Raw genomic sequence first — 19,556 nt, 5'->3', positions numbered from 1 at the left:
TCCCCCACCACCCCAGCCCCAGCATTTAAATCCTTGGACTGTCAGCAGGAGCTTTCTAGATGAGAAGGTTAATTTGAAGGACTATTTTCACTACTGTTAAACTGTAACTACAACTCCGGTGTTTCCAGTATTAAGTTCCATTAACAGAAAAAAAAAAAAATATCCATGATTTGAGATGAAGATGGCTTTTAACGTGCACTGGCTATCCACCCCAACACCTACCAATTTCATTGTATTTCATAATCTTATCTTCTTCCTCTAGGCTAAGCTAAGCCTGACAGAGTTAACTCATGCTGACTCTGAAATGCAGAGACTGCCTAGAAAAGCAGAGATCCAAACCACAGAGATTTGCAGTTGCTCTCTGTTGTGACCTTCCAGAATTCCAGAAACAGTTGAGACTGCCAACTGCAACTCTTAGTATTAAAATTAAATCATAAAAAAAAATGAATTCAAATTGCTTTGAAATCTTCAGGTAGAAAAAAAAAATCTCTCTTTAGAGATATGGGATGCTGTCCACATGACTGAGACCGTGGTTAAACTAGATCGTAAATTCAGTTTCAGTATGTCTAGGGCCAGATCAAAAACACCACAGCTGCATGACGCACTGATTAAGTGCAACCCACTCTGCCAATTCTAATTTTGCGCAGAGTTCCACTCCATCAGGTAGCGTCTGTCCTTCTGCAGCCGGCATACAGCCAGCATAAACACGGTATCATGTGATCCGGCTTCTTTGATGAGAACGTGCTACCAGGTGATTTGGTACTGCACAAAAGCAGTATTAATGAACATGAGACCATATCCCAAGGCACAGAGCGAAACAATTTGTCAAGGTCAACCACGTAGGCTCCTAGTAGACCTGAAAATAGTATCCACTCCTCCTTAATCCCAGGCTGGTTTGCTATCTGCTGGGTAGCACTGCTGCCCAACATAACAAACACAGTTTTCAAATTACGATGGGGTTCTGAGGATTTCTTTGGCACATTTGTTCTAAACACTATCCCTGCTGCCATCCTGCCTATGGAGCTCCCAGTTCCATGTGATGGTCGGTCTTAGGTCCAGAACGTTTCTTTTCCCCCAAATCTCCGCTCTGCTAACCAGTTGTGGCCCCTGCCACCCCACCCCTACCCACGCAAGCCAACGGCCATTTCAGCACCTACAGTGTTGACACTGCAAATATAATGACAAATGTAAGTAATACGCAGTGCAATGAAGTTAAATAAACCTATGATGGTGTGCAAGTGTGTCCAGGGTTCAGCCTCCAAAAAAACAGGACACATTTTTATGTTTGCTATGAGACACTCAGACACAGTACTGATGTGCTAGATAATCCACATAAAATAAAACACTATTCCTACTTCTTTATATACTGCTCACTAAAAAAAATATTTTTATTGCAGCTCGTCAAATATGGACTCTAACATATTATTGTAGTGAACTACACACATAGCTTACTAACTCTGGGAAAATAAATAACTGGCTTCTATTAAATGCTTAGCTCAACACATACAAAGACAGACACAAAAAAGTAAAGTAAATATATAAAGTAAATATTAGAAATGTGTTGAAATGCATACTTGTCCCAGTTTCTGCAGGAAATGGAGTACATGCCTACAACGGTGCAATATTGTTTGAATTACTGTTCAGAGACGCCGGTAGGACAGAGCAAGCATTACACTATTGGTTATGAATTATACCAAAGAAATTGCGCTGAAGAAACTTTAAAATGTTAAAGAACTCCATAGCTAGTAAATGGCAGAATTAAATTTGCCTGGAAAAGTTTTAGTAAGCCCTTCGGCATTCTGCATATGCAGAGACATAAGTGTAGAATCACATATTACTTTCCTGTACTATCCTGCCCAAATCATGATAAAGATTTGATGCAATGTCCATATTTTGCTTTTTCTGTAAGGTGAATTATCAGTCTGAAGGGTCTTCATTAGTAGATAGCAAGTAAACAAGCAGTAAAGAGCAATACCAGTTAGCATTCAAGGTACCAAAATAACGGCCAAGGAGACATTCATTGTTAACAAAAACTTTAAAGATTAGGCAAGTTCTCCAGAAATCTATTTACTATTTGATGGGAGAGAAGACACTGCACAGGTACAACGTCTTTCAGCAGGGGATTGACTTGTTGTTGCTGATGGTGCACATCAGTACACTGTAAGTGAACTTCAAGACAGATTGACTAGCTTCTACAATCACAGAGTCAGAATAAATGCAGTGAAAGACTACAAGATCCTTTTATTTTTCCTACCAGCCCAAGAAAAGATATATCCATCTCACTAAATCCATTTTCATGGTAGCAGACTTCACAAACATCTTCCTGAGCCGTTCTGTGTAGCAGGGGACTTTTTTGATAAAAAGAAGGTCTCAAAATTTTCACAGCTAGCATACAAGATTTCAAAATCAAGAAACACTGATGCACTGCATAGATCAGAGAAAATGCTCTGAACTCAGCTGGAACAGTAAAGGTCACAGTTGCAGATATGGCTATCATAAGTGGATTCTGCCCTAAATCATGCGGTCATGACTGTGCAGCAAGAAGAAAAAGAAGAGCAAAGTACTCATGAAGAAAGCGTCAGCACCAAACAAGGCTGTTTGTTCCATGAAACTAGCAAGTTCCACAACAAAAATTGTTTCACAGACAACACTGTAACGGGTATCACAGTGCCAGTCACTGGCAGAGTCCTGAATCAACTAAAACACACAAATCCCATGGGATTCACAGTCTTCCTGTTATTTAGACCTACAGAAAACTAAGTGACAATCTGATTTTGCAGCACAGCCCTGTCTCTAACAGGCAGCAGAGGTCACTGATGACACTGTCAGTGCCTGCCACATAGCCTAGACTTGGTCATTACATCAGTTCTGCTGCTATAGCGGTGCCACCAAGGAGGATGGGAGCTGGGTGAACACATCCCCTGGTTTACTTTGCTTTTCCTTCAAAACCCACACTGCAGGTGTAGCTACCACTACATAAAGTGTTTTGTTAGTTTAGTTTGCTTTGTTGAAAGAGATGACTTTGATATATTGGCAGAACCTTCCCCAATAGGACCCACAGCCAACACAGCTATGCTGGCAGAGCCAGGGTAACAAAGATGTTATCTTTAAGTTCCTTTTGTTTTTCTGAGAGCAAGGAAGACTTTCCATGTCACTAGAGCATTATATTATGAGTTTTAAGTGAAGAAACTGTAATTCTTACAAATAGTTTGCAAGTCAAGCATAGCCCATGGACTTTCCTACACAGCAATTTTAAACAGGATTCTTTCATTTTCTGCAGATGCTCCTTAAATCACTCACAAGCTGCACACTTGGAATGAATATAACCTACATCATTGAGGGAAATTATTCCTCTGCAGGATTAAAACCTACACACTTGGCCATGAAGATAATAGACCCCAATACTAAGTAATCTGCTCTAAATTACTGATGAAGTGAACAAATATCCTCTCCTATCCCCTGCCCAATTAACTTACTAGTCTAAAGGGAAAAATACAAAACAAATATAAGAGTAGATGCTTTATATGCTGTAGACACAAAACTGCTCTTGTATAAGGAACATGATGCACTCCTCATCATTGCCAAATGAAGAATGAACACTTGACAAGGTGTGAAGCCACATAGGCATGAATGACCGAAGCATCCACACTTCAACCCCTATGCAAGACACACATCTACATCAGCTGTATGCAGTTTTACAGATAAAACCCAACAAAGAACATGTTTAATTTCACTTCTTGTGTTCAAACTCTAATTGCCTTTGATCTAATTTACAGTTATAATTGCTCAAATCAGTTTCCATGCAGGACAATCAGAAAACAAAGATGTCAGGAGCCACTATCATGATGATAGAAATTACTCACCTAGAACAATATGGGAAATCTGAAGCAGAAGTAGGGATAAAATCTAAGCACCAATGCAACTTCTAATATTTCCATCTTTTTCTTCCAGCTCAATACCACCTCCTTCCCAGCACTCTTCCAATCAGTCTCTTTGCCATCTGTCTATAAGACCTCATGACTTCCCAAGCCCATGTCTGTTACCTTTCCGTATGCCTCTTCCCACTCTCAGTCCTTCCTTGATACGGCTCTTAAAATTTTTCTTAAACATGTCTCCTCTGTTTTTCTTCCACCTCACTCAGGTTTAGATTTTATCCTCCCTCACAATGCTTACAGGCTTAACAAAAGGCAGACATAATTCAAGCAAGATGAACTGACGTTTGGCAAAGCAGTAACTTCCAAGAGGAAGTACTAAGCAGTCTTTGCCAGAGATGCCACTACCACATTCAACACTTTGCTCTCACCTGCAAAAGAAACTAAATAGCCCAAGCTCTCTTTCCCTGCAGGAGAAGAAAAGAGAGGCAGGAATAATGCAACATTAGAAAGTTAGTTATGCCTTCCTTGTTCTCTAGACAGATATACATTTTGACTCATTTTATTTAGAGAAGTCTGGGGACTTCAGAAAATTTACCCCAGCTTTTACAGTCCGAAACAGGCCAAATGCTTGGAAAGCTGAGATAGTGATCAGAGTCCACTGCCAACACCCCCGCTAATCTAGAGAGCAGAGTGGAGGGAGAGAGCAGGCACAATATGCTGGCACTCTGACCACTTGAGAGCTCTCCCAGAGTAGGGGACACTTGAACTGGCAAAGTCAGCCTGGGTCCCAATCACTTGGATCCACTTCAAGAGTATAAAGAAGTCTGCAAGAGATACTTCAGCTCCATCAGTTTTTTGTTGTTACACTAAAAATAAGAGTGCTACCTGGACTTTGCATGGAAAGGACCTGCGTATTGACTAACTTGTTTAAAAAGTACTCATTAAAAATGAAAAAAGAAGCAGCATAGGAGTCCAGTCATTACACAGGTACAAGAAAATCCAGTGGCACAGGGAGTTTCCACAGACAAAGGATTTCCCACAGCCTATTGTTGGAAACACTGATTCAATTGCTCATTTCTTGCTCAACAGGCTGCTGATTCAACCAGAAGAGGATGCTGGTACGTTTCACCTTCTGCATTCCACCTACTCCAGCATCAATCAACAAAAAACCTGGCTTTTAAAAACATGTGACTATATCTCATGCTAGTTCCTAGTTGTTTACATTATATACTTCTGTTGTACAATATCATCTTTTGTCAATGTCATTTAAAGGTACACATAATAAAATCATAAATCAAGAATTTTAACTGCCACTGCCTCCTTATCTTGCTGACTTCCAGTTGGACATTCACTACAAGCAGGTGATTAGAAGGTGAGACGCAGAATATAATCTACTTTCAGATTCACTGCTGTATAAAGAAACTACAGACGAGAAAAAATACAACAAACTCACAAAATAATCAGATAAAATGTGTTTTGCAGCTTAAGACAAATACTGTTAACACTAGATGAAAAACAGTCTGCTTGTGAAAATGAATGACCTGTTGCAACTCCCCAGAGAAAGCCCTCAGGTAAGGAATTCAGATGGAATCAGTGGCAAGCCAGTGGAGGCTATTTTAAACCCAAGCCTTTCTACAGCTACCTCCAGGTGCAGTCCTAAATTCAGCAACAGTATCTGTTTCCCAGAAGCAGATTTTAAGCTGTCTGACAGGTAATTGGAGATAGCTGTGCAGTTCTAGAGGTATTGCATGTAGCTATCCTCCCAAACAAAGCACTAGCTTTATTTTTTAGAGAATAGATTGTATCTCTGTTCTACTGCAAAAGCTTATATACATTTATTTCTCTTGCTCAGAAAGGTTTGTTCAGGATGCTGGCAGTGGAAAGTACAGAAAATTCCCCAGAGCGAGGCAGGAAACAGAGATAGGAGAAGCATAGCTAGAGGCTAACAGATTAGCCATTACTGACTTTATATGCACATAGAGTCTTAAATGTGTTAAATGTCTTGGAGCTGCATTTTTAAAACCTTAGGAATGAAAGAACAGGGAAGGAGCTTGTTTTAGCAAAGAAAAGAGGAGTCTCTGACATAACATCGATGAGCTACTTTAGGGGGAAAAAGGAGAAAAGAAAGAAAACCAATCCTTCCAGGACTTCATTTTTTTTTTTGCACACAAGCATAGATACGCACATAGCAGATGCTGCTGAATCCAATTCTAAAAATCATTAATGTATGATTGCCCTACCTAAATCCACAAAAATACCTTCACTTCAGTCAAGAAGTTAACCCATGCTTAACTTAAAAGATCATGAGAAAATGCATCTGGAGTAAATAGGATTTGAGTGCTTTGTTGATGAAGGGACAGGCTTACTCTTCATATTCCCAAGGCTGAAGAAAGTGTTTGCTGATACATAGGAATGAAAGAAGTTACACTGTTGAAAATGACTTGACAGTCCTATTATACCAATAACGCATCAATTAGTTAACAGCTTACAATCAAAATATAATCCTACTATGTTTCACTGACATCTGGATACCGAGGACCACATTATGTTTTACCAGGAAAGCTTTAAAAATCACAAATATTCCAAATAAAAGGAAAAAGTTCTGCTCCATCCATTTTCCGACAAATTCATACTAGGGGTCTGCAATTATGGCAACATGTGAGTTGAAATGTATATTTAAAGACTGCATGGGGAACAGTGACTGTATTTAATGCTGTCCAACATCTGCTGCTGTAGATACAGTTTTCAACTCCTTTTAAACACATAATATTTAATTATTTGGATAAAGACTTTTCAGTTAAGCATCTGACTCACGATTTATTAAAGGAAAGCCTTTCTACAAAATAAAAAACATGTAGGCACTTCTCGGAACAGAACTAGTGGAAAATGCATTGCTTTGCTCACTTGTTTTTGTTTTAAAAATAGAAAAAAAAAATAGCAAAATAATAGCAAGACAGGTCTAATTGAAAAGTTCTACTGCCTTCACACTTTGAAACCACAGATTCCACATCTTGAAGGGAAATCACAGATTTGCTTTTGCCTTTTCTAGAGAAATTCATACAAAACTGGCACCTAAAAGTCTATTTGCAGACACTAAAACAGGTTACTTAGAAAGTTGAGTTCTCCAAGCATGACGTGGCCCAAAAATGAAGTGATCAAGTACAGACCACACTGAAGTTTGCTCTTTCAATGTCTGGATCTGCCGTGAAGCCTACTTTTTCAATACCTTGCTTGCTAAGGGCCAGGTTGCGATGATCAGAAAATAGAAAACTAAGGAGCTGTTGTCAGAGGGTCAGGGACAGCCTGAGAGAAGGCAGCAGCAGCGCAGTGGAACTGGGGTACAAGGTGAGAGGGCTGAGTGGATCACGCAGAGACCAAGAGCCAGGGACACAGAACCGAAGGGGGCTGACGAGCCGACACCCGTCAGGAAACACCAGATAATGGCGGAGCGGGACGGGCCGGCACAGGCGCCGCACCGGAGCACGGCCTGCGGGGAACGCAACCGCGGCGCCCCCTGCCGGCCAGCGCCGCCGCCGCGCCCCGGCCCCGCCCGGGCCCGGCGCCGGCCGTTCTCCCAGCACCGCGCTCCGGCCCTCGGGGCGCAGCGGGGACATACGAGGGGTTTTGTTCGACACAGCCGCCTGCCCGCGAAAGCAGAGAGGGAGAAGGCCTCCGAACGCTGGTGCTCCGCTCCCTAACCCACGGCCTCCTCCGTGGAGCCCGGTTTGACAACGAAAAGCTGCTTACGCAACCCACGTTTCATCCAAATAGCCCCGGCACCTGTTGTGCAACGGCCGTCACGCTCAACGCGGGGCTAGAAACTCCCTGAACACGCCAAAATGCGACAGCTCTTACAAAAACGAGTGGTCAGGTAGCAAACAAGACCACAGTTAATTGAGCGAACAATTAACAAGCTCACCCCTTTATTAAGCACCAGCAAATTCATGTGGCAGGAAGACACTGGAAACCAGGCTGCATCGGTTCCCCGCTGCCACAACCACTTGTTTATTCCTGAAATTAGCAGCCTCATTTGCAGCTTCCACCTTTCGCAATATGAGAAGGAGGTATCCTCTGAGACTACGCTCTCCTAGCTACGCAGTCCCCAGCGATGCCCAAAGCACTATTCATCCCATGTTCCAAGTGGTGCAAACGTTTGGTGGGGAGGAATTAGAAACTATCGCACTGCATGTGGGCTAGGAAGCAAAATTAATAGTTGTACTGGCAAGTTTAGTATTTTATACTTGTCAAAGATTTATCTTTCCAACTATGTATTGTTTTAATGTAACATTTGTATCTATTAACAATATTTAAATCAGAATATATTTTCATCACTTTAATAGAAGTGGCAGTTTACCTGATTTACTGTTTCTTCAATTGCTTTCATATAATGATTAAGTTCTCTGTCCATTGCAGCATATTCTAGCATGACATTTTCCATACTGTTAACATCCTCTACATCATCTGCAAAACAAAGTATTTTGTACATGGATGATTAGTTGTATTATTTTCAGGCAGCATTTTTTATTTACAGATATAAAGACAAGTATTAATGCTGTGAATATCTAAAGCATCTGTAAGGCACAGCAGGTGTTTCCAAGCTCCTCAAACATATACTTTTTTCCTATTTTGCAACTGTAAACCTTGACATTTCTTGAGTAACTTGAACAAACAGCTTACTCAGAAAGACACTTCCCTGGTTTCATGCGAACAAGAGAGAGTGTGTGTAATTTCATCTACCAACACCTAGTCATTAGGCAATCAGGATATTTTCTGCAAAAGTTGTATTTCATGACTCATCACATTGCCTCAGAAATAGTCAGAAGAAACTTAAATGCTCTCTCAGTACAGTATAGTTCACAGCTATAATTAGACCCCTTATCCCCAATAAACATAGCTACCACAAAATCAAAACAGAGCCAGCATTTTATAACACAGGAAATATAGGGAGACTGAATAGCATTGGTGAATCAAACAGTAAAATTCAATTTGCCAGTGAAAATCAATTAATACAGGACATGAGCTTAGTCATTCTCATCCAGTTTTATTCTCTTCTGCATTCCTCCTAATTTCACTCCTTTCATCTCTACCTACACCTCTGCTTTCCTATTCTGAGGTTGCTGTGCGCCTGCTCAGTGGGATAAGGACTCTTTGTAGATGCGCCAGGGCTGAACAGCCACAGCTGTACCTCCTGACACAGGTGCACGCACCACAGCAAATACTGCCGACTGCAGGAAGACAGCCAGCCACGAGTCCCTAACCCATTTAGGAAATTCAGAAATTAAGAAACCTAAGTTTCCACTTCTCCTACTCTCACTTATTCCTTCCCTGCAGTTTCCAGGTATAGAAAAAACAGCTGGAAGCAGCTGGGAGCCACAAAAGAGTCCCGAAGCCTGCCGTGCAGCATTAGGGGTTGCCATTTAATAGAGTATTCTTCTTTATAAGCAGTTTAAGTAGACAATCTGTGCTGGTATTTTTAGGAAGAAAACTGTGGTATAGCTTTAAAAATTACTCTTTTTTTTTTGTGAAAAAAGGAAAATGTATTCTGATCTGGCAAGCTAGTGCACTTCCTAAGTTGCTAATTATATTAGTATTTTACAGCACAAAAATCTGTCTCTGCAGAAAGCTACACAAAGCATTGTATACAGCTGCCTTAGCTTGAGAGCAGAACCTGAAACTGTTGCTGAAACAAATCACTCAGGGATAGGAGCTTCGTACCATACGAAACAGTGATGGAACAGGAGACAGAAGGAAAAGCGCTAAAATATATTTACACCAAAAAAAGTTACATAATAAGCCATACTATTTTGTGAACATGGCAATTACAGTCACGATGTTTCCCTTAATTATATATAGGCTTGGTACGTATCCATTTTTCATTAAGTAGATGAATGGATATTGCAGACAGAATCTTGGCATTCCTGCAACTTTCTTCTGAATAATCAGCATTTCCCTCTCCCCTTTCCCTTCCTTCCCACCCAATTTCCATATCCTATCTGGTAACTATGATCATGCTCTTTTTCCTTCCTGCTAGGAAGCATATGAAGTGCCTCCTTCAAGGCTGACACAAATGGCACTCCATGAATCACAGGAAAGGTTTGTGTAGCAAGTAACTGTCATTCTCCTCCCATGGCCAAAATGAATCATATCCACGACATAAAGAAACTACAGTGGCCTAAATCTTTTTTTTCTAGGGGAAGAGAAGTGCATTGTTAAACACCAAGAGAGCTGTATTGACGCCATCTTTCCTAACAGTTAAAAAAAGCTTTACATGACGAATAATAATGTTGCAATTTGAGAGATGCATTAAAATAAAGCTCAAAGAGGAGGAACAAAGCTCAGGCAAGAGGGACATTATCTGTAACTACACCCTGCCCTATATTCTTCACGTCCTGACCATTCCACCCATCCACCAGCCTGTTCAAAGTCTCAGTGGTGTTCACTGCTGTTTCCCTGTTGCTGTTGTTCCATGCACAGGAAGAATGTTATGTATACTGCGAAGTGGCTGAATGTATCACTAACGCATGATCATAGCCTGCCCTTGAAGGCATTATGGACATAAAGAGAGATATGAAGGACTGTATACAGGTAAGTATCCTTACTCCATCCCCTGTTTCTGCTTTTTAACAGATACTAAAGTCCATTTTCTGTCTGCAGTTCAATCCATAGTACAAGGTGTTAAGAGCTAAGAGGAAATTTCCTGTGTTGTTCCCAGCCACTCATCTCCCCATCTCCTAAACAAGATTTAAAATAAAACTTACATCACAGGCTATTCTAGTTGCCTTTAAAAAACTCTCATTGTCCCACATTACACACTGTGCATAGCTCCTCTGCTCCCACCATGCTCTCCCTTCTCCCGATGAGCTAACAGCACTTCTGGCCCTCCTTGGTAAGGTGCAGATGCAGAGCAGAGGTCGGGTACATATGATGACAAGCTATGCATGACTCTATGGGGATGTAAAGTTTTATAGCTCAGTAAGGCAAGGATCTCAGAATCTTCAATGTTTCCTTACAACAGACTCCACCACAGACTACTCAGAACACACCAGTTGACCTGATCTTACTAGGGAATAAGAAATTAGAAAAGAAAGACTTATCTCTCCTCACCACCATGCCCCAACTCACTCTCCCAAATCCCACCAATCCGTTAGTTTAACAGCACTATAATATCAAGAAGAAATAAATTTAATAATTATATCAGGCTTTTGAAATATTCAAAAGGCATTGTCCATTATCTACTCTGCAAGCCTCGCTGCTGCTTCTATTTCAGCTGTGAGGAAGGCGGTAGAGATTCAGGATAAAGGGATTCAAGACACTGTCTGTCCTCCAGCAGACTGTGACCACATTATCTGCTGAATATCCTCAGCCAGACTCCAGCTACAAAGCCAGCTAACTCTCCAAAATACTCAAAACCTTTCAGGCCAACAACCTAGCTCAACACCAAAATCAAACGCTTTGCAAGTCCTGGATCAGTGCTTTTCTGTTATCTAATCAAAATTTATCCTAATCTTGTTTCTAATTCATATCTAAGGAATGCGTTCCAAACTCTCTGCATATGCTTTTAGCTACTGCCACAAAATACCATCGAAGTTGCATACTGTCGTTAAGTCTCCTTGTTATCTAGGCTAAGTATATTGAGTTTAGTAAGCATTTCTCCACAAGTCCTTACCCTCACCACCCAGAGATTATACATTCTGGAATATTACATCTTTTACTCACAGAAAGTCCAGTTCAAGGCCATAATTTTCATTCTCAAAGGCCCATATGCATCATGTTAAAATTAGCTGGCTGAATATGCACACTTCATGATTATCAGTTCCAGCTCTCATGACTTCATGATTTGTTTTTATAATGGAAACAGGGATATTATTCTGAAAAGTTTCCCTAAATATGAAATAATAAAATTACATAAAGAGATTAGCAAGAGTTCAACTTCTCATTTCTAATAAGAGATCAAATTGATCATGCTCAGGTGCCTTACTGCTGATTGAAACTGTGATCAGTCAGGGCTGGGTTAGTATCACGAACCCCAGTGTTAAAGCAGAAGTTGTAATAACAGGATAGAGTCAAGTCAGCACTGGTTTAACACTTTCTATATTAACACTCGCCTACAATGCCACCCATTTATCGAAAAACTTGCATTTCCTTCTAACATCTGAGTTCATATTTACTTTAGTTCCTCGTATACATTCACAAGTTAGCAAAATTTCTAAAGATTTTTCACAACTACCTCTTTTTCTGTGCAAAAGTTACAACATCGGTATTTGCTTAGTTGGAGTATTACAGCTGTCCTGCAGCCAATACGCAGCAGTTCAAATAAGCACTCACTTCCACCGCAGTCTATCTCAAAAATAGCCCGGAATACCATGAAATTACAAGAAGGCTCTAAGCCTACAAATATAACAATATTTCAAATGAATGCTTAAGCACAGACAACATGGATTAACATAAATATAGATACTCTCATATCTTTTAGTACTGGCTAACAAAAATCCAACTTTCAATTTAAAGAAAACAGGACGTTGTCAGTTTTACCTCTTGCACTACATACTAGGTTGCTTTGAATTTCAAGGCTACACACTGTTTTTTCTATCAGACTCTCCCATCATTCAGGGCAGAAGGTGAATGCTATACCATTGCCCACAAATTTTGACAGTAGATTTCAGACTTTTAAAACACACATAACACGAACATCTGTCACTTGGGCCAATAGCAACAGCAGTAGTAGGCAGTTGTCTTAGTATGCACCAGCAGCAGATAAAACACACACTTTGCCAGTAGGTTTCAAGTTACTGCTGACAGCAGAGGAACACAAGCTCCTGGACTCCTTGATTTAATTCCATCTTCTGGAGGAGAAAGTACATTCTCAATTCAGGACACAGCTAAGCATTTTTTGCTGGCTTTAGTAAGTACTTCATTTTCAAAACCAAAAGTGCTAAGACACCTCCCTGTGCCCCCAGTTTTGGTCTACTCAAAACTGTTGGTAATTCAAGTTGGACAATACATCTGGAAAAAAATAATCAACCAACCCACACTCTTTATAAATAGATTCACAAAACACTTGGAGAAGACAGTAGCAAGACGTCCCTCTACTGTCTAGATGCTGAGTAGTGAGATGATACAGACCTATGTAGGAGACCACTGTCTTATTTCTCTCCTCTGTCTAGATATACTCAAACCCTGCCATGGTCCTCCATGGACCAACAGGAATTTAAACAGGAGATTGATTGCTTCTGCAGCAATGAGGGTGCATCTTCAGTTTTTCTCCTGCAGATACATGGACAGCTCCCCAGAAAACTCACCAAAGGAGATTTCTTTCAAGTCTCATCTCCCTGACCTGTAACATATTTTATCTGTTAGGCTGTAAAAAGAGCAGTATGCTAGTACAGAAAATTCTAAACGGAAAGAAATTAGAAGTAATACAAAGGAATGGCAAAAGACAGGAGAAAAACCAAATTGATCTTCTGAATGCAGATGTCCTCACGTTAAAAAAAATGTCTGAAAGTGGAATACCCAAAAATCTCCACAGAGCCTTTTGGAGATGGAACTAACCACTGCAATTCATAAGAGAAGAATAAATTATTGCTGATTAGAGGGCCAATAACCATACAAGGAATGGCAATTGGTGGAGTAAAGGGGAACTGAGCGCAGTAATCGCAAAATTTCCTTCCATGTAGCAGTCAGGAGTTACTGCTGAAGCTGGTCCTAAAGAAAGCTCTAACTTCTCAGGAAATGCCTTAACTGGGCTGTATTTCCTCACTGTCCCCTAATGAAGCCATTGTGCCTGCACAGAAAGCTTTCATATACGTAGAGACCGAGTGTGCACAACTGATTTTACAGACCAATACCTTCACCTAGATACCAGCATTCCAGCAAAAAGTAGGTATGTCTTACAAAATGAAATGACATCAATGAGAGAAAGAGAAACCTACTCTAGGTGGCCCTGCTTGAGCAGTGGGTTGGACAAGACCTCCAGAAGTCCCTTCCAACCTCAACCGTTCTGTCATTCTATGATATTCCTCAATATCCAACAACCTCTTCTCTAAACCATTCTTCTGGAAGATGGTTGAAAGGGAGTTCAAGTTCAAGTCCTCTCAAGCAAAGAAGAAAATTGAATCTGAGTTTCCTACTTTCTATCAAAGAAAAAACTGAGTAGAAGGAATAAAAGTGAGAGGAGTGTGGAACTTGGAAAGGAAAGACCAGCATAGAAGAACACTATTAGTTGACTGGGCCCACAGTTGCACCAGAACTATTGCTTGTGAATGATTTTTAAAGTTTCATATTATTTTCTATTTGGTTTCTGTTACAAAATTGCAAATCAAACTACAATACTTGGATTCAGGTCATGCATTTTGCTGTACCTGAGTAAAGTATTCTGAGGTTTTATTTTGGAAAGGAAAGGGCAGCACTTTTCAGTCTGGATTTAAACATTTGTTTTATTCAGCAAATAACTGAAAAAAACCTTCAGTTATCCATTTCTGCCTGCTTAATTCTTTTTTTTAAAGTAAGACCAGTCAAGAGTGTCTGTTAGATTACAGACTATTGACAAAAAAAAAACCCTCATCTTGTGTTACAAGCCATTTCCCTGTAGGCTATGACAGTCTGAAATGGGAAGAGACAAGATTCAGTGACCCGGGAGGCTCCTGCCAATCCCATGGAAATGAAACTCAAGTACATTATTGTAGAGACAGTCTGAATTTCAACAGAAACAGAACATGCAGGGTCTGAATGCCCACTTTGAAACATCTCAATTGCTGAACGCCCAGTTTGAAACATCTCAAGGGGCCAGCATTTCCAGTGAGTGGGCGTTGCACACATTGTGAAAACAGAGTCATCTCAGAGTGGGCACGGAGAAGCTGAGGCACCCAGTATTACTAACCATTTTTGAAAATAACTTACTATATTATTCTGTAATAAAGTAATCATGAAACTTTTGCTCAACATGAAACTCCCTTAGACTCCATTGCCAGCAGAACTAAGCTAACAGAGCTTTTGAAAGCAACTTCCTTATAGTACTTTGTTTTTTTTGTTAAAGACTACCAGGGGAAGGCTAAAAATTCATAATGGTCCCAGTTTAGACTTGAGAGCAGTAACAATGATCTATAGATATTCTGCCACAGTATCCAAACAGACTGCAAGGTAAAGAGGGGCAATACCTCCAAACACCTGTTGATGCTGTGGTCATACCTAATGAAATAGCACCTTGAAGGTGAAAGCAGGGACTGCGAGAATGAAGAACTGCCCATTGTACTCGAAGAGCAGGTTCGGGATCATCTGAGGAACCTGAAGGTGCACAAGTCCATGGGTCCTGATGAGATCCATCCGCGGGTCCTGAGGGAACTGGCGGATGAAGTTGCCAAGCCACTGGCCATCATATTTGAGAAGTCGTGGCGGTCTGGTGAGGTCCCCGATGACTGGAAGAGAGGGAACATAACCCCAATTTTTAAAAAGGGGAATAAGGAAGACCCAGGTAACTACAGGCCGGTCAGCCTCACCTCTGTGCCTGGCAAGGTCATGGAGCAGATTCTCCTGGAAACCATGCTAAGGCAGATGGAGAGCAAGGAGGTGGTTGGTGACAGCCAACATGGCTTCACCAAGGGCAGATCGTGCCTGACCAATTTGGTGGCCTTCTATGACGGGGTGACGGCATCGGTGGACAAGGGACGAGCAACTGACATCATCTACCTGGACTTATGCAAAGCTTTTGACACTGTCCCGCACGACATCCTTCTCTCTAAACTAGAGAGACATGGGTTTGATGGACGGACCACTCGGTGGATAAGGAGTTGGCTGGATGGCCGCACTCAGAGAGTGGTGGTCAACGGCTCAATGTCCATGTGGAGACCGGTCACGAGTGGCGTCCCTCAGGGGTCCGTGCTGGGCCCGGCCCTGTTCAACATCTTTGTCGGCGACGTGGACAGTGGGATAGAGTGCACCCTCAGCAAGTTCGCCGACGACACCAAGTTGTGTGGTGCCGTCGACACGCTGGAAGGGAGGGATGCCATCCAGAGGGACCTTGACAGGCTGAAGAGGTGGGCCCGTGCCAACGTCATGAAGTTCAACCAGGCCAAGTGCAAGGTCCTGCACCTGGGTCATGGCAATCCCAGGCACAAATACAGGCTGGGCGGGGAATGGATTGAGAGAAGCCCTGAGGAGAAGGACTTGGGAGTGCTGGTGGATGAGAAGCTTAACATGAGCAGGCAATGCGCCCTTGCGGCCCAGAAGGCCAACCGCATCCTGGGCTGCATCAAGAGGAGCGTGGCCAGCAGGTCGAGGGAGGTGATTCTGCCCCTCTACTCTGCCCTGGTGAGACCCCACCTGGAGTACTGTGTCCAGTTCTGGAGCCCCCAGCACAAGAAGGACATGGACCAGTTGGAGAAGGTCCAGAGGAGGGCCACAAAGATGATAAAAGGGCTGGAGCACCTCTCTTATGAGGACAGGCTGAGAGAGTTGGGGCTGTTCAGCCTGGAGAAGAGGAGGCTCTGGGGAGACCTGATAGCGGTCTTCCAGTACCTCAAGGGGGCCTACAAGAAAGATGGGGAAAGGCTGTTTAGTAGGGCCTGTTGCGATAGGACGAGAGGTAATGGTTTTAAAATAGAGGGGGGTAGATTTAGATTGGAAATTAGGAAAAAATTTTTTACGATGCGAGTTATAGAACACTGGAACAGGTTGCCCAGAAAGGTGGTGGAGGCCCCATCTCTGGAAGCATTCAAGGCCAGGCTGGATGAGGCTCTGAGCAACCTGATCTAGTCAGGGATGTCCCTGCTCCTTGCAGAGGGGTTGGACTAGATGACCTTTGAAGGTCCCTTCCAACCCTAACCATTCTATGATTCTATGATTCTATGAAATAAACAGGGTCCTCACAGAGAGTCTGATTTAGCAAAACACTCCAACATGTGGTTGCTGTGTTAAATCCAAAGTAAAATATTATTCAATACAAATAGAGATGATTTAATTTAGGCTGCGGCACACAAATAATAAAAAGACATCAACTAATCTCTCATGAAGAGTTTGCTATAGAGCAGGAAAAGAAAAAAGTCTTCATTTCATACCTACATATTTTTTGCTACTGTAATGGCTGTGTTTGGTGCCACACATACAGCACCAAGACATGAAGACAGGTAGTATGTACACACTTCCCCAAATAAAAATGGATGCTTGCTTGACTGAATATTAAGGCCCATACAATTCCCAGGCTACTTCCCTCCCTTCAGACAAAAGAAACCAGCACCTGACCGGCACCTCTTTTCGCCTTGCTAAATTCCAAGGTCATGGTGAGGCTAATCTTTATTTTACCAATTAACAGCTGCTTAATTTTGCAGAAAGACCAATTTAAAGTTAACAAAGACTGTATTAACCAGGAAGCAGGAGCACTGAAAGAAGGATAAAGCATCTACAAGATGGAACAGTTTTGAGAATCCGCTCAAGCTCTCCCCTGTCATAATTCTGTACCAGTTTCCTGGCATTATGGTGATATCCATCCAGAACTACTCATTCAGCAAATGAGTAAATCGGCATTCCTCAACACTATCTACATCCATAAGCCCAAGAAGAACAGAAACAGAAGTTACATTGACAGAGAAGCAGCAAGAAAACACCAAGGCTGAGATTCATGGACCTTTTCTCTGGCAACAGAGGGAGTTTCACAGGTCATTTCCCCAGGCACTCATCCTTGCTGTTCCTCTGTGTTTCCCCTCAGCTAGAATAATATGACTTTTCACAGGGTTATACTATAAATTGGATTAATGAAACAATCCAAGATAAAAATAGCATTCCATCCTCCAAAACCAAAACAAAACAAGAAAACCATGGTGTTCCAGTAATTGAATCTGAACTGCAGATACACAAACAGTTGTACCAGCAGAACTGAGGGGGTGGCAAACTGTAGCAGGGTGGAGTTGGGGGGAAATAACTTCCTAAGCCAACTTGTTTGCCAAGAAAAAGGTAGAGGAACCACACCTGTATTTTCTAAGCAAGTACAAGGCCTATGTTATCTTCACACAGAAATCTGATCAATCTCTCATAAAATAACAAAACCCTCTCTATTTTCCTAACTATAAAATATATATATATATATGTATCTCCCTCTCTTCTTAGTGGATTTCAACATGTGATGAAATTAAGACTGAAGACAACATTCACTAATAATTTTAATGGGAAAGGATTTTCCTAAGACTAACAAGGTTCTTGCATGTGGAGGTGTGGGCATGTCTACACCACACAACAGAGCCCTGAGTGGCTGCTGACCTTGTCTTCCTCAGAATGGGAGATGGGAGGGCTGGGAATCTTTAAAAACAAGGAGTCTACTGCTGTCCTCCTTATACTCACTTTCTCCTCTCAGAACTTGATATGGTAGCATTAGAGTTTGGGCAAAAATCTTCTTGAAATAGGTTCCCTCACAAGGAACTGTGAAACATTTGTTAAGGTGGTGTAATTGCTACTCTTTGATCCCTCAGAACACTTTCTAAAACTGCTATTTCAAATGAAGTATTTTATTTCAAGATTTTTAAGGAGCATTTACAATTTCCATAAAAGGTTCACAGGCTCCTTTATCTGTGGTTCCCACTGGAAATGAATACCAGCAAAATATTTTTTAATGATTTTTTAAAATGATTTTAGAAGTTAATTTCCAAGTTGTTAGAATTTTTTTAAGAAGCATAATGTCTTCTGTACTACGCAAAATCTCTACTTGCACATTATCTACAGAAATAATCCACTTCTTTTTTCTTTACAGGTCAATAGTGTTAATGCTTTATGTTGTCAGTAATGACTTCTTCTCTTATTTTAAATTGCATTGACAGGTGGAAAATAAATATTTTAGTGCAAGTCTGTCTCTAATAAAAGGGATGGTTGCTGTTACCCAGCAGTAAACAATACCATTAGGTTTTTCACAAAAAAAACTCTGCCTGTGTCAATAAACCTATTGTATTTCCCATCTCAGAGAAGCTCATTTAAAGTGTACACTAAATGCAGTAGTTACTTAGAATTTCCTCCATTTGGGGGAAACAGGAAATGTGTTGGAAAGACATTTCAGTTAAAAAAAAAAAAAAGACAAACAGCAGAGATAGGAAAAGAAACCCTTTTCATCTAAGACCTTCAAAATTCTTAGAAATATTACTTCTCTGTCCAGAATTGGAGGCAGCCCAGATCAGAGACCAAGCTAACAAGCCCTCATCAGAGCTTATTTAATCAGATAGAATGTTTCAGTTAATGCAACTATCCTGGTTTTGGGCCCAAGCTACCATATATCTGAGTCTGGTGTAGATATCTCCCATTTGAAATCTAATTGCACGCACTAGACATGCTGCACGTGGCACCACCAGAAATGGGAGTCACATGGTGCATCATCGATGGCCTGGCCAGAAAACAGGGTCATGACGCAGGACAGAAGCATGGGAGAGTTGCCTCTCAAAGCGACTGAGTGTGCAGTTTCAGTATAAAGGCAGTCTCACTCCCAGTCCCTCATTGTATACTCCCTTCATACTTCACAGGTGTCAGGACTAGTGCTTGTGCATGAACTGCTCCACAAACTGGTCCCACTAAAACTGAGAGAGCTGTTCCTTCTAACGCAAACAAAGCCCAACTACCAGACTGCAGTGTGCATGAGTTCTGGTAGAAGTTAAAGCAGTAGAACACCTATCAAACAGGAAAGTTAAGACCAAGACAATCCTTCACTTCACAACA

General features: G+C 41.4%; 1 protein-coding gene across 1 annotated transcript in view; it reads right to left on the bottom strand.

Moving 5' to 3' along the window:
• NSMCE2 (NSE2 SUMO ligase component of SMC5/6 complex) overlaps window positions 1–19,556 on the bottom strand; it is a 135,642-nt gene that overhangs the window by 95,750 nt on the left and 20,336 nt on the right. Inside the window, exon 4 of the mRNA XM_086741264.1 lies at window positions 8,230–8,336. Coding sequence (XP_086597390.1) covers window positions 8,230–8,336 — 107 coding nt within the window. The remainder of the gene's footprint in view (window positions 1–8,229; window positions 8,337–19,556) is intronic.

Source organism: Chlamydotis macqueenii, chromosome 2, assembly GCF_036417535.1.
Source record: "Chlamydotis macqueenii isolate bChlMac1 chromosome 2, bChlMac1.mat, whole genome shotgun sequence".
NCBI classification, from domain to species: domain Eukaryota; kingdom Metazoa; phylum Chordata; class Aves; order Otidiformes; family Otididae; genus Chlamydotis; species Chlamydotis macqueenii.
This window is presented reverse-complemented; position numbering and strand designations above follow the sequence as displayed.